The following is a 15,637-nucleotide window of genomic DNA, read 5'->3' as shown; positions in this document are numbered from 1 at the left end:
CATATTTTTCACCCTTCTGTTCCCCAGCTTCTCCCTCAGTAAAATTTGGAATAACAGAGGAACCTACTGCAAAGGATTGTTGGAAGTGTTAAATGGATGAGTATACATAGAGTGCTTAGGACCATGCCTGGCATATCGAAAACACTCATTAAATGTTAGGAAGTTTTACTGTCTTTGCTGTCAGGTTTTTATTTAGTATTATAATATTTTGTGCTCCAAATGGCTTCCGGTAACTATAGTTAACTGTCAGTAAATATAGATCATCTGCTTATTTTTACTTTTTCCCCTCCAAAATAGGAATTAGAGGACAATGTAAGCAAATATATTGGCTTCATTTTAGTGTTTTCATATATTTAGATCTTGATTTAAAGAGACAGATGCTAGGTACCACTGTTCTTACAAATCTTCAGCTTATTTGTCTAACCCTATTTTTTCCTCAGGCCTGAGTGACACTCACTCATGTTTAATCCTTACACATTTGTTTGGGCTTGTCCACACTTAAGACAACTTTGGAGCTTTAGAGAAACTTAACATCACGTTGGTGTGCTAGAGAAAATTATCATTTACTCTAATTACAAAGTCAGCCCAGCTATTCAGTTGAGTTCCCCCGTACTTCCTTGATTTAATAACCAGCTTCCCCAGTTTGTGCAGCTTCCTGGATTCTTGGAGCTGAAATGATTGTTAGTTTCTATTCTAATGGGCGGTCTCTATTGTCACAACTGAAGTACCCTGCTAGAGGGTAGTAGTCTCCATCTCTTCAGGTCCTGCCTTTCTTATCTTTGTGTCCTTGAGCTGCAGTAAGAGACGACTACCCCAGGTTGGTGATTATCTTTGGGATGAGAAGGAAATTTTCCTTTGCCTTACCTCTTCTCTTAATCATCATTGTTCTTACAAACTAGAGCTTCCTCCATAGGTCAAGATACATTTTATCTTCCTTCTGGTTTTTAAAATGAACTTATTTCTGTTAATTTCTTTGAACATAGTATGTAAAGAGTCAAAAAGCTTGTCTCCTGCCCTGCTTACCCCCTCACCGTTCCAGTCCCCAGAGATAATCATCCCTCTGCCCCCTTTTAAGTGGTTTCTTCTAGTGCTTACCTCCCTGTTTATAAATAAATGCTCACACAGATCTCGATTTTTGAAATTCTGCACGCTGTCATTTCCTGCCTGTTGGATGAGGATGTTACGCCCGCGCGCCCACGCACTTGCGCACCTGCGCACCTGCGCACCTGCGCATGCTCGCCGCTACCTTTCTCCTCCTGCCATTTCCCCATCACGGTTTTGGCTAAATCATTTGGGCAGTGTTAGCTGCTGACTGTATGGATGCTGTTCATTGCTAAGCCTAGTTTGGTTGTCCTCTCTTGTATGTTTGCTTAGTTTTCTATGTAATTGTTGCTCATTTTTTCAGCAGCTCTATCAAATACATATCGTTATCGTGTTTCATCTTTGTTCTCTTTACCCAGACTTCAGCCTTTGATACCTATATTCTTTTTATCCCTGTTTGTGAGTTTATACCTTTTTTTACTCCTTGACTATTACTTTAATGAGACTTAAGGAGGAAGAGAATACAAATGTTTATGGTCATTCTGCTGTATGTGGTTGCAGATTATTTTCACCTCTAAAAGAGGCTGTTCTATTTTAAAAGACCATGCCTCTTATCACAAATTTTTTTAAATTTTTATTTATTTATACTTAATAACCAATACATTACATGGTTCAAAATTCAAAAGGTACAAAAAGATACAGAATAAAAGATCTCTTCTCTCTTATCTATCTCCTAATCACTTCATTTTTCTACCTAGAAACTACCAATATCACTAGTTTCTTGTGTATCCTTCCAGAGCTATTTTATGAGTGTGTATTTCTCCTTTGTAACCAAATTGTTGAATTCTGTACACATTGTTTTGTACCTTGCATTTCGCTTAATAGTAGCTCTTAGAATTTATTCCATAAAAGTTATTTAAAAGCTTCTTCATTTTTTTATGGATGACTTTCTCTGTCTGACTTACTTCACTTAGCATAATTCTCTCAAGGTCCAACCATGTTGTTGGAAATGGCAAGATTCCTTTCTTTTTATGGCTAAGTAGTATTCTGTTATATGTATACCATGTCTTCTTTATCCATTCATCCACTGATGGTCATTTAGATTGTTTCCATATGTTGGCTATGGTAATAATGCTGTAATGAACATAGGAGTGCATGTATCTTTTTGGATTTGTGTTTTTGTTTACTTCAGATAAATGCCTAGTAGCGGAATTGCTGGGTCATATAGTAGTTCTGTTTCTAACTTTTTCAGGAACTTCAGTACTGTTTTCTGTAGTACCCGTACCAATTTACAATCCCACAACAGTTCTCGAGAGTCTGCTTTTCTCCACATCCTCACCAATGTTTGTTATTTCTTGCCTTTCTGATAATAGCCTTCTAACAGGTGTGAGGTGGTATCTCATTGTGGTTTTGATTTATACTTCCCTGATGATTAGTTATGTTGAGCATCTTTTCATGTATCTCTTGGCCATCTGTATGTCTTCTTTGGAAAAATGCCTTTTCAGATCTGCCCATTTTTTAATCGGATTTTTTTTTTTTTTTTTTTTGGCTATTGAGTTGTATGATTCTTACAGTTTTTTTAATAACAACTTTTGAGACATGATTCATATACCATACAATTCACCTATTTGAAGTATACAGTTCGGTGCTTTTTAGTATAGTCACAGAGTGTGTAACCATCACCATAATAATTTGAAGATGTTTAATATCACTCCAAAAAGAAGTTCCATAGCATCAGCAGTCAGTCCCTATGCCCTGCTCCCCGACCCCAACTCCCACGGCTCTACGTAACCTCTAAATCTACTTTCTGTCTATAGATTTTCCTATTCTGGATACTTCATATAAATGGAACCATACAATATATGGGGGTTTGTGTTTTTTTAGTTTTCAGCAGAAATACTTGAGAATTTCAGGTGAGTAGGTGGTTTTCCAGGTTGATGTGGGTATTTTGAGGGGGAGGTTATTATCTGTCCAGGGTTAATAAGCCAGGTTAGTTTTAAAGTGGGGATGACTTAGCAGATTCCTGGGGTAGAGCCAGTCAGCAAAGACATTTAGGATTAGACTATCTTTCCTACAATGCAAGAGCACTGTGTAAAGTGAGACCTAAACTACTATTACTGCCCAAAGTCTGCAGAAGCACTGAGCAGCACACTGAGGAATCACTTGAAGTCAACACTGGATTAGAATACATTTCCGGCTTTGTAATGAAAGTCTTTGGGGAAAAAAACCCCAGTTATCTTACAAAGTTGACTGTCTCTATTTTGTTGCATGAAGTACTTTCAATAAAATTTTTTCAGTTGGTTAATTTGTTTATATCCAAAGCTTTGCCCCAAAGCACAGATCAGAAGACTTTCATGAGCTCTTGCCAGTTTTGGTTCACCTTTGCCTTCTGTGCATCTTATCTGTTGTACCATATCTAGAAATGCAGTCTTTTTCCTGTGATCAGAGCAGGAGCAGGTATCTCTCACACAATCCTTTGGTCCTTGTTGCCAGAGGAATTGATGTGTCATGTTTCCTTAAAGCCTGTGCTGACCTAGAAATTACCCCACTTTCAAATTACAAAGGAGGGACCAAAGGTCACGTGAAGGATGTGGCCATGCTTCCTCAGTTGTCAAAATTCAAAAAACTTCTCAAAGAAGAAACAGAAACAGCCACACAAAATCTCATCCTATTAAATTGTTATATAGTCTTAACCATCATGTGAGTCTCTTAAGAGTAAGAGTAAGGAAGGAACCCTTATCCTGTAGGGATTTATAAACTCCTAGGTAGCAACTGTATCCCAAGAGGTAAACTCAGTAAAGTCAGAGACCATTTGGCAACAGTCTGTGGAGCAGGCCAGCAGGAAGATAAACGGTTGCTAATGTGGGACTGTGGGAAGCAAGGAAATTGTACTTTGCTCTTGGCAACCTTTTAATGTAAGATTGGCAGAATTCAAAGCTCCTTGGTGGAATTAAATGTTTGGCATTATAGGAAAAGATTTTTTTAATCTGAATTTTTTTTTAATCTGAAGAAGGATATGTTAGGATTCATTTGGTTGGAAAAAATCAAACTGGCATAAGCATAAAAGGATATTTATTGGCTTATGTATCCAAAAATTCTAGTGTGTCGAAGTATAATTGGATCCAGGGGCTCAAAGCATGATGCTGGTTCTCGTCCTTTTTTCCTTTCCCCTCTTGGCTTGACCCTCCTCGGTGTTGGCCCCATTTGGGTGCACTTTCTCCACACGATGGCCACTGGCAGCTCCAGATAAATAGCTTCTCAACAGGCAAACAAACAAACAAACAAAACCACAAAAAATCCTTCCAAGAGCTCATCATTCTTAGCAGGTCCAATGTGGGCTCCAGGATTAAGTCTCACCCTCTACTCTTGAACTAGTTGTTGTGGTGGGGATGGGATGGCATAGCCTAACTGGCTCCCTCCATATGAGTTCACACATAAAGAGAGAGAAGATGGGTAGTTATCCTCCCTTCGACCACACAGACTGAGAATAGGGAAGGAACAGCAGGTGGTGTTACCGGAAGACAGAGTAGATGCTGTGTGCAACCAAAATGTCTGTCTGCTACAGAGGGGAAACCAAGAGCTCATTTGGTTTTGAAGTACACAGCAGGATATGCTCCTAGAAGTAAATAACTGTTCTCTGCTAAAGGTTAATGAGAGAAAATAAGCTTAAATGATAGTAGAAGAGACTTTAGTTATAGACGTTTTTCAGAAAAGCTAGATACAGGTCAAAATTTCATAAAGCAAATTCCATGTTTTCCACTGCTTTCCATTATAAAGTCACAACTATATTCCTAAAAGGAAATAAATCCACCAGATTTCTGAATTGGAAACTTCTGATGAAAGTTAGTTGTAATTGCTACAGATCTATAATACACACCAGGCCTTGTGATAGATCAGTGATAGAACATCTGCCAGGACTGCAGTTATCAACTGTCAACTCACTTTTCCTTTGGGCTCTTTAAGAACGTGGGAGCTGTTTCCTTTCTCTCCCTTAGTAAACAATTCATTTATCCTTTTCTTAGCTGCAGACATTTTTCCTATGCTAGGATGTCTCTAACCTCACCTTGGACCTCCATAAACTTCCCCATTGCTTTGCGTAATAGGGTGAACTACAAATGCATTGTCACATTTTGCCAACAGGGAGGCTGTCTAATTCAGGTTCTGCCACAGCCTGAAACTCCCTTAGGAGCAGAGCCTCTGCTTGTGTAGAATTGGAAGCCACATAAAGGAAGATAGATGTGGCATAGAACCATATACAGGGACTTCCCAGGCTTTTGGGAAGCAGTGAAGAGGTAGGAGTGAGGACGGCAGAAAAGAGAATGGGCGGACAGGTGCATCCCAGCAGGTGCATTGCCTTTGTGTGCAGCTGATTTATAAGAGAATGGAATCCCAACCTGTAACATAGAAAATGATATGTAGACTTTGCCTGCAAGATTATCAGTTTAAATGGGAGAAAGATAAACTCAGATAAAAAAATAATTATTGATTTCTCAAGCATTTATATTACTCCTTCCCCACCTTCTATTTCTTAATGCTTGAATTTATGTCTAGACTGTATCTTTGAACCCTTTTTTTTTTATGTTTAAGAGAGAAAATAAGAAAATGTTTGATTCCTTCTCAGCCCTTCAGAGAACAGAACTGTGAATATTGCTGAACATGGATTTTTTTTTTTCCTAATTAAAAACACAGAATCTAAAAATCATAAGCAGTCCACACAAGGACTAACATTTAGATGCTCATGACTGGGTTTGCTGATCCTCTGGGACAGGCGAGGAGGAGACGGGGAAGGGGGCCCCGCAGACAATGAAGCCAGAGGAATGTGCTCCATGTCCCTACGTCTGGGAGGAACATAAGGAAACAGAACTCTTGTCCATTCAAGTTACTCCTGAGCCAGAGATGAATTGATGGGAAACAGAAGTACCAGGGGGGCCGGGGAGCCAGGGCCCCGTGTGAATGTGGCGGGGCAGGGATGTGATGGTGTGGACGGTGCGGATGAGGCGAGGGGAGAGGCTCTGGGCTAGGAGAGGAAGCCAAAGGCCGGAGGAACCAGAACTGGGTCAGTGAAGGCCAAGGGCACAGGAGGAGGGCGGCAAGCTGGAGGGGGCGCCATGGAGGGAAGAGACCAGCAGAGTCGGACTGCTAGTTCCTGGAGAGGTGACACATAAGAAACAGGAAGGAAATGCTTTTGCTCTTCCTTATTCCAGAAGGTCTCAGACATGAGAGGGGACATCGCATGGGGTGGGCCGAGCAGACCCCACCAGGCAGGGCAGGGCTGGGCTCTGTCTGGGCTCTGCCATCCCAAGATGGTTTTCCAGCTCATGCAAATCCTGCCGAAGTCCAAATTCCCCACCGATCCTCCTCTGGGTTTTCATTGTAGTAGCAGGAGGAGCCAGGCTTGCATCTTGCTAGTGGGAACAGGCCTTCCCACCTCTCCCCGCCTGCCCTGCTCCATCTCCCCGTGCACCTGTTGTGCCCCATCTTTGAACCCTTTATTCACTCATTCATTCAACAAAGTTATTGAGCACCTGCTATGTGCTCATACTCTTCTAGGCATTGAGGCTATAGTGAGGAACAAAACAAAATCCCTGACTTTGTAGAATTCACATTCTGAGGACAGCAGTCAGTAAATAAACAAATATATAGCATTTCAGGTACTGTTAAGTGCTAAGAAGAAAAACAAAGCAGAGTGAGAAGGATAAAGAGTGGTAGGGGAAGAAAGCTGCCATATTTATATGTGATAAATGTGATATTTGAACAGAGACATGATGGGCTTTGGGGAGCAAGGCATGAGGCTACTTGGAGGAGCAGCAGCCTAGGCAGAGGGGAAGTGAGGCAAAGACACTGGGCCCGAAGCAGCTTGGTCTTCTCTGAGAACAGCAAGGTGTTCCAGCCAGGGTTGCTGGAGGGCAGTGAGCAAGGGAGAGTATGGTAAGAGATGGGGTCAGAGGGAGAGTGAAGGCAGGTGGGGGATGGGGGCTGCTCATATTCAGGAAAGAAGGGAAGCTAATGAGGGGTTTGGGCAGAAGAATGACAAGACCTGAGTCATTTTAACCAGATAGTTCCAGCTGCGGTGAGGGAATAGGGTAGAATCAGAGAGAGCAATTAGGAGATTATTGGGGAAAAAAACAGGCCAGAAATGATGAACTAGAGTGGTTGAGGTAGAGATGGCGAGAAGGATTCTCACTCTGGGCATATTTTGAAACCCAAATTTTCTTCCTTTGTTTGTTTTTCTTTTCTTTTTCCTCACTGTTCTTTAGAAATATATAACCTTCCTCTCCCCTCACCCAAGTAAGGGAATTTGCATTTATATAGTTTTGAGACCAAGGGCGTTGTTTCTGGTCCTGTCTTAAGTAGTATCTCCTGTCTTCTCTCACCCACTGTGAAGTTTGCTGGATAAGGGGCTGGGCTCAGATAATGATAACACTGTTGCAGATTACACATCTCGGAGGTACTGGCGTGATGGGAGAAGCATCAGCAGGTACTAGGAAGGGGGAGTCGAGAGCAGGATCCTCTCTACTTCTGATCAGGGAACTCAGCCGTAAGCATAGGTCAACTACTGAGCGTGCCCAGAATTTGTATTCCTTATTTCCTTATGGAAATTGCTCTCATCATTGACAGTTTTACGGAGAAAACTCAATGCTGAGATGGAAAGCTGCAGCAAAGACAGGAAGCACTGCTGTGCTGGCAGGGACAGTACTAATCGTAGAACCTTAGAGTCTCAGACTCAGACGGCTCCCTCAAGGGCGTTTAATCCAGACTCCTCCCACTGCTGTGTGAATCCCGGCCATGCTGTGCAACCATCCAGCCTCTGCTTCAAGAGTCTAAAATCCATAGATCATAGAAATCAGCACTGAAAGGGATCTTAGAGATCATACAGAGCTGAGACTAGGAGAATCCGGGAGTGTGAACTCCCAGACCCACGTGCTTTCCACTCGCAAGGTTGTCACTGCACGTAAAGGGCAGCCCTTGCTGGTAGAATTACAGACCATTGGGCTTAAGTGTCTCTGTGTTCATCCCAGCACAGGGTGTCTGGGCTTATTTGCCTTTCAGTGCTAAACAGTAATGAATCCTTTCTTTCTATTTTCAACCCCAGGGGTTGCTCTACTCTCAGATGTGTACCCTGAGAAAATCTTGCTTGGCCTGTTGGCTCAGTATGACAGTGGGGAAGACAAGCACACACCGGAGACCAGAATGAAAGTCGGGGAAGTCCTGATGCGAATTGTCAGGGCATTAGGTGAGTTTTCTTGTTCTATTGTCTGGAATGGGGTCGGGAAGCAGTACGCCTATGAAGCCAAAGTCTGTGCACCTGGAGGCTTGTTATGCTAGCAAGGTGAGGACAGTTTGGGGGCTGAGATGAGCTACTTCCTCTTCAAGGATTTAGCATGTGTCCAGCATTCACCAAGAGATTGGCAGCATAGTGCCCACCTTCCTACACCTGCTTGGTCTCCTCCCCTGAACTGTGTTGGGGCCCTGATTTTCCTCAGAGCTGAAATGATACGTTTCCCACTCACCAAGCAGCAGCGAGCATGAAAAGAAGAAGGATGTTGGACAGGGAAGGAAGAGTGCTAACTCTGGTTAAATGACTCCTGCGTGGCAGGTCGTCTACACATATAACCCCTTCTAATTTCCCCAGTAAATCCTATAAGGAGGCTGTTGTTAGACCCTTTTCTAGATGAGGAAACTGTGGTGCAGAGACCTTCAACAATTTGTTCAAGACTTACCCAGCTGGTAAATAGTAGTGCTAATAATTGAACCTACTACTCAAAAGAAGTTGCTCAAAACCACACAAGCTGAGAGTAGTAAGAAAGACCATGGATCCTAGAGTCACACTGCCTGGAATCAAATCCCAAACTGATGATTATTGGCTATGTGATCATGGGAACATTTCTCAACCTGTTGGTGCCTCAGTGTCCTCATATATAAAATGAGGGTATTAATAGTAGATACAGTGTTGTTGAAAAGATTAAATTTTGCTCTTTCCCCACTAGGGGAAGATTTTGGAAAACAAACTAGCTTTTTGCCACTTACATCAAGAAATCACATTGAGTTCTTCCTTTACCAGCATTTCCAAAATTCCACATAGTCACACATTATTTCTATGAACACAGCCCTTAATTTTCCTAATTTCTGGGTGACCCTTCTGGCTAAGATGGAACCTAGATCTCCAACCACTTAAATCTTTTCATCAGTGAAAGGAGAATCTCACAAGAGTGAAATTAAAAGTTTTTTTTTCTGCCCTGGAAGAAAGACCAACTTTCTACATTTGCCTTAGTCTTAAATATGGATTTTAAACAAGTGCACCATTGTGAGAAACCATTCTCTCACATTAGGTGTGAATAGTTAAGCTTAAAGTGTCACAGGATCGAGTGCAACCTCTGACTTCCATCTGTGTGTGTCACTGTGACTATCGGAGCTGAGAAGGAATGTGTATCATATGTAGATGGCCTCAACATAACATGTAGTTTCTCTGTAACTTCTGGGAGACCTCCACCATTGGGACGATGAACTCTGAAAATGCACATTTCTCAGTCTCCACAGGCCAGTCCAGATCACTTCCTGTGATGAGAGTGACGGTGGGGATGAAGGACTAGATAGAGTGGGAGAGAGACCTGACTCCTCCTTACATATTCCTATAATTAGCCCAATTTCCAAAACTGCCTTCCGGCTTTCAAAGCATATTCTATCAATTCTCAAAGTCCTAATCTTCCTGTAGCCTACACCAACAAGTATCCAGCCATAAACATTGCCTTAGCTTTAACTGCTACTTTCTAATTCACGTTACCAACTTGTCCAGGTGCAGAGATGAGATGGCTTATTGAAATCCTTTAAGTGAAATTAAAGCCCGTTTTTACAACATAGCGAGTATCTTTAGTTAACTAGTGGTGTAGAAATCCTGTGACAGCCACCGTATAAGGCTTCTTTAATAACTACCCTAGTTTCACTGGCCCAGGCCTTGTGCCCTCCCACCCCTAACTTCTTTGCAGCAGTGAGTTCCATAGGAGAACAAGACCCACAGGCAGGAGCCGGGTGCACTGCGCTACCGCTTCCTCTTGGTTTCAGTTCCCTAACCACACCTTTTTTTCTTTCTGCCACTAGGTGATGGTGAAAAATCAGTAGGAGCTTTTTTTTCCCTTTTCTACTAAAAAAAACTGAAGTACCAAAATACATTTAGTAAAATATATAAAGTACACTTACTTTAATAGTGTAGTTTTATAGTTCTTTATGTATTTACCACCACCCAGATCAATACAGAGAAACTTCTTGTAACCCATAAAATTTCCTCTTTTCCCTTCCTACTCTATACCTGCCCTAGAGGTAAGCACTCTTCTGACTTTGTATCACCATCGATTTATTTTTATTTTCCTTGAATTAAAATTAGTGGAATTAAATCCCCATGTTTCCAGTAAGCTGATAGATCTGGATACTTGGGTAAGTTTGGGTCAAATTTTGTGGGGCAAGAATATTTCATAGGCTGTGCAGTGTATTGTATTTCCTGTTGTCTTGACATTAGGAGACACATGGTGTCTGGTTGTCTCATTTTAGTGATGTGGAGATTGATCAGTGGTATTTCCAATAGGATATATCTATAATAAAATCCCCCATCAACCTTCCTCCTAATGGTTTTAAGTAACTATTTGGTGCTTGCTGCCTAGAAAGTTACTGTTATTTCATAGGGGTTATATTTTTTACCCATTAGGAAACAGATACAGAAAGGGTTACTAACTTGTCTAATGTTACACAGCTAACTAGTGATGGATCCACAATTTGAACCCAGAGAGTCTGACTCCAGATCCAGTCTCTTACCCAATACTGCATCCTGAACATTTTCCCATGTCATTAAGCATCTTTTTCCTGTCATTAACATGCACATTTTCCACATCCTCTATAATGTTTAATGATTGTATATCATTTGAATGTATCATAATTTTTTTCAACTGACTGGCTTACAGGTTGTTCCAATTTTCCACTATTATGAATTACATTGAGATGAATATTCTTGTAGCTAAATCTTTGTGTAGATCCATGATAATTTCCTGGGAAAAATTTCTGAAAGTAGAATTTGTTGAAAGCATGTGCATATTTTAAAACATATTCATTGCTGGATTATCTTCCCCAGAGATTGTGCCAGTTTATATCTCAATGTTTAAGTATATTTGTACCCTCATCAGCACTGTATATGCTGTGTATTATCATTTTTATCAAGCAGATATATAAAGAATTATACTGTGTTTTTATTTCCATTTATTCAATTGATATAGTTAAATATTTTTCACATATTTACTGGCTAAATTTTTGTGTGTGGTGTGTGTGTATGATTGCTTTTTTCTGTCCTTTCTCCATTTTTCCATTGGAATGTTCCACTGGGGTTCCATTTTGTTACTTAATTTATAAAAGCTTTATATATTTAGAGATCTTGAACGACTAACGTTCATATGGTAAATATTTGGGGGGGTTGTTTACATTTTAGTTTTGTCCATATATTCTGTTTCATTTGTTTTGAAATGCAGAAGTTTTTTTATTTTGATGTAGGCAAAGCTATCTTTTCTTTTATGGTTTCTCTCTTATATAGAAAGGCTTTCTTAAGCCAAGATTATATAAGTATGAATCTATATATTTTAATCTCTACTCTTCAACGTAGAAAATATTGTTGAAGGATTTCTTTTATTTAAGGAAGTATTTAGTTTTTATTGTGCTTTTAGAAATTTAATCTTAACACATTGCTAAATTACCAATCACTCCAAATGTTTATCCATCTGTTCCCTCTTATATGGCCCAGTGTCAATGTTAGCAATAACCTGTGGACTGTTATATGTCACTGCATTTTTTAAAACTTCTTTTGAATGTATAATATTAAATGACTGTGCCCAGGGTATTGAATTGGTAATTGGGACAATACTTGACAAGTGGAATTAAAGCAGAGTGTTGAATACATCTGTAAGCGTATTGCCTTCTGAGATTGCTAGAGTGTTACTCCTGATCTGATGTAGACTACACTCCTTTCTCAGATATGCCAGATGCAGTATCTTTTCTCTCTTCCACAGAGCTGGGCAAACACTACCCAGCTCTTTGTTCCTTTAGACCGGCGATTCTTAAATGAGGGAGCAGGGGGAAGCATTTTGCCTTCAAGGGGACAGTGGCAATGTCTGGAGACATTTGTAGTTGTTATAGCTCGGAGCAGGGGGATGTTTCTGGCATCTAGTGGGTGTGGACCAGGGATGCTGCTCAACTTCATACAGTGCACACGACGGCCCCATAAAATCGAGAGTGATCTGGCCCAGTATGTCAATAGGGCTCCTGTTGATACACCCTGTTCTACAGCTCATGTGGGCCATTCTGTTTCTGCTTTATATCATCACTCAAATATGTTACATAGTCCAGGACTGCCACATGCAGTTATACAGGTTGTTCACAGCTGCAAAAACTCCAAGAGGCATCATTGTATGAATGGCATGGCCTAGAGTTGTACAGTACTCAACCTGTGCAGTTATCCTGGTGGCCTGGACCAAATCCAAGCCTATCTCACGTCTCAGTTGCTTTTTAGATTGCCATCTCACTGGAGAGAGTTTAAAAAAGTTACTTACTCCTTTTTGTAATATGTTTACAAATTCTTTTGAATGTGGAAGCTTCTGTACATGGCTAATATTATCTATTTTATACCAATCTTATGAGCATAATTTTCAGTGGGTAGCCTTTTTTGATGTCTGCTGAATGTAGGAGTATGTCCTTATTAGAGCCTGTGGCCACTTTTGAAGTGATTACATACACCTTTTCTGCCTATCTTTCACATTTGGTGGACCATAATAAGAACTAAAGTATATTTTAAAATTATCCTTGTATTTAGGGAATATTTTATATCCTTTGCTAATATTTATTTCACATTCTAAGAAAAAAGAGAGATAAATAAATAAAATTGCTTTTTATTTGTATGTGGCTCTTACTTGAATCCCAAGCTTAGATCAGAAGTCCTTTATGGAAAAACTTCCACAAAGTTTGGATATAGTAATATGCAAACATTCTCTGAATTCTAATTTAATTTCCTGCTTTTGTCAAGTTCTAAATTATATAAATTCCTGGGTTATTTGGTAGCTGTTCCTAATGCTCAAAGTCTCTTATCTTGAATATATTTTTTTCTTACTCTTGGGAGTAGGGGCATCACGTAGTTCAGTTCAAAAATATTTTTTGAGTAGGCACTGATGAATGGCAGATTCCATGCCTGGGGCTGGAAATAGAAGTGTGAAAAAGCCACAGCCTCTTCCTCCAAGGAGCTGATGGTCTAGTCAGAGACCCATACACAATCATCTCTGTGAGGTGACCTGCTAATTTAGGGAAAAGCGTGTGTAGGGGTATTCTGGGAGCTCAGAGGAAATGGTCTTGCCTATCTTTTTTCTTCTCGGGACCCTGTAGTTGAATAAGGCAGTGTGCTATGGGGCTACATCAGTTCCTCATCTTTATCACAGCACAGCAGGTCAGTTTTTGAAAAACAACTTTTGTATGTTAGCTTTCAGAGATTTTCAACTCACAGCATAGCCTGAACTAAGGTGAAAAGGTAGGTTGAATGTGTGAATAATTGGATACCAGTCTGGGAGTTTAGCCGTTGTGGATTTTGGCAGCAGTAAACAACAGTCAAGGATTAGAGCTCACACTTTAAAAGGAGAATTTTTCAGCAAAATTCTGAGGATCAAATGAAATGCTTCTTGCCAAGTCTGCCTAGATTAGCATCAGTGTAGTTCACTTTAACAAATACTTATAAATTGGAAATACTAATCTGGCCAGAATTGAAGGTTGAAGCCCAGACTGAATAACTTTTTTTTTTTTTTTCTGTTCCTCTTTCTCTTTTTCTTCCTCATGTCAATTTTTTTTTGAGGCGTGTAACTTTAAAATCTACTTATAGACTTTTCCCCTCCTAATTGTATCGGTAATACATGATAATTTTAGACAATTTGGAAAATATTTAAAAGTGAAAAAAAAGTAATCACCAACAGTCTCACCATTGAGAATTAATGGTGAGACTTTGTTTATTTTCATGTTTCCTTCTAGTTTCTTTTTCTTTCTCAGACTTGTAATTATGCTGTATGTAGGCTACTTTTTTTATTTGAATTATTTATAAGCACTTTTCCATGTAATTAAATAGTTCTTGAAAATATAATATTTATTGGTTGTTATTATAATTAATAACCTAAGTCTATCATAATTTTATTTAATTATCTTCTAGAAAGATATTATTGTTTGATTAGGTGGTTCAGGTTCCTTACGTTATGAAGAACTTTATGAAGATTATGAGAACTGTGCTATTGATTATTCTTATGCATAAATCCTTTGGTGAATCTTTGATTCTTTCCTTAGGATTGGTTCCTACAAGGAAAATTACTAGATGAAATCATATGCTTGCTTTTAAGGCTCTTGATATTTAGTACTGAGTTGCTTCCAGAGATAGGCACTCTTGTTAGCAGTGAATGAGACTGCTAATGTCTTACAGAGAAAAATTATTCCATGGCTTCAGACCAGTCTTCTAACCCTGACCAACCATCTCTAAAATGTATACTTTTGCTCCGAGAATGAATGGAGGTACCTGTCAGAGAATGTTGGGGGTGGGCAGATGGATGAGGCGAGGGAAGTCAGGGAGGGACTGATGTAAGGAAGGGTGGATGCATGACTCATTGTGAACCCATTGCTGCCCTAGAGGAGCACCTCAGATCTGGTAGTGCCATCATGACATACAAAGAACAGCACTTATTTTTAGAGGCAGAATGTAGTCTTCTAATCAGCAAGCTCAGACAGGTTCTAGTTTACTCTAGGTCAGAAACTTCTAAAAATGAGAGCAGAAATAGAAAGCCATATTCACGTTTCTTCTTCACCTGAAGAGTTTACCTGCAGGGAACTCTGTACGGAAGATCAAGAATTAATATTTGGGATGAGGACTGAGAGGAGAGAACTGAATCTCAGGTCTCTATTGGAGTACACCATGGCAACTAGAATGACACCGGGACTGCTAGGGCAAGGCAGCTTAGACTCCTAGGTTAGAAGGCACCTTTTCTCCAGTTACTCTCTATTCCGGGAAAAGGGTGGGTCCTGGGCTTTAGGGTGTATTTCTAACCCTTACTACCTACAGAACACCCTTATTTCATGTGCTTTGTCAGCTCTTTTCCGTATCACCTGCTTAATTGTTATGTTTTAGTTCAGCAGGTGTTTTTGCCACTTTAGAGTTCATCCAGTTGATGAGCAACCTGTGATCCTGTCCAGCTCCAGGATGAAGCCCATAATCTTATTTTAGGAAACCTGTCATCTACCCTGAGAGGAACAAATTCAGCCCCAGATTCTGCCCTGACAACTACCTTCTTTTAGCCAGTTGTAGAAAACAAAGGAAAATGGAATAATTGGATTTGTCTTACAGGCTACTGTGAGTTCCAGTTGGGTTGGCCCAGGAATTAAGACGAAGGGAGGAGCTTGTAAACAGCTGCATAATATTTTATAGTATAGGTGCACCCGTATACTTACGCAACCATTCTTTTGGATGAACTTTCATTTTTTTCTACTTCTTTTCCTATGGCATGCAGTACTACAATATAAATTCTCATATATGTGTGCTAATGGAAAT

At 40.1% G+C, this 15,637-nt stretch overlaps 1 protein-coding gene across 2 annotated transcripts in view; it reads left to right on the top strand.

The window, feature by feature from the left end:
- TANGO6 (transport and golgi organization 6 homolog) overlaps positions 1-15,637 on the top strand; it is a 154,046-nt gene that overhangs the window by 79,435 nt on the left and 58,974 nt on the right. For both annotated transcript variants that reach the window (XM_010962538.3, XM_045522290.2), the window contains one exon: positions 8,135-8,275. In XM_010962538.3, coding sequence (XP_010960840.2) covers positions 8,135-8,275 — 141 coding nt within the window. The remainder of the gene's footprint in view (positions 1-8,134; positions 8,276-15,637) is intronic.

This window comes from Camelus bactrianus, chromosome 9 (assembly GCF_048773025.1).
Source record: "Camelus bactrianus isolate YW-2024 breed Bactrian camel chromosome 9, ASM4877302v1, whole genome shotgun sequence".
In the NCBI taxonomy this organism is placed as follows: domain Eukaryota; kingdom Metazoa; phylum Chordata; class Mammalia; order Artiodactyla; family Camelidae; genus Camelus; species Camelus bactrianus.
This window is presented reverse-complemented; position numbering and strand designations above follow the sequence as displayed.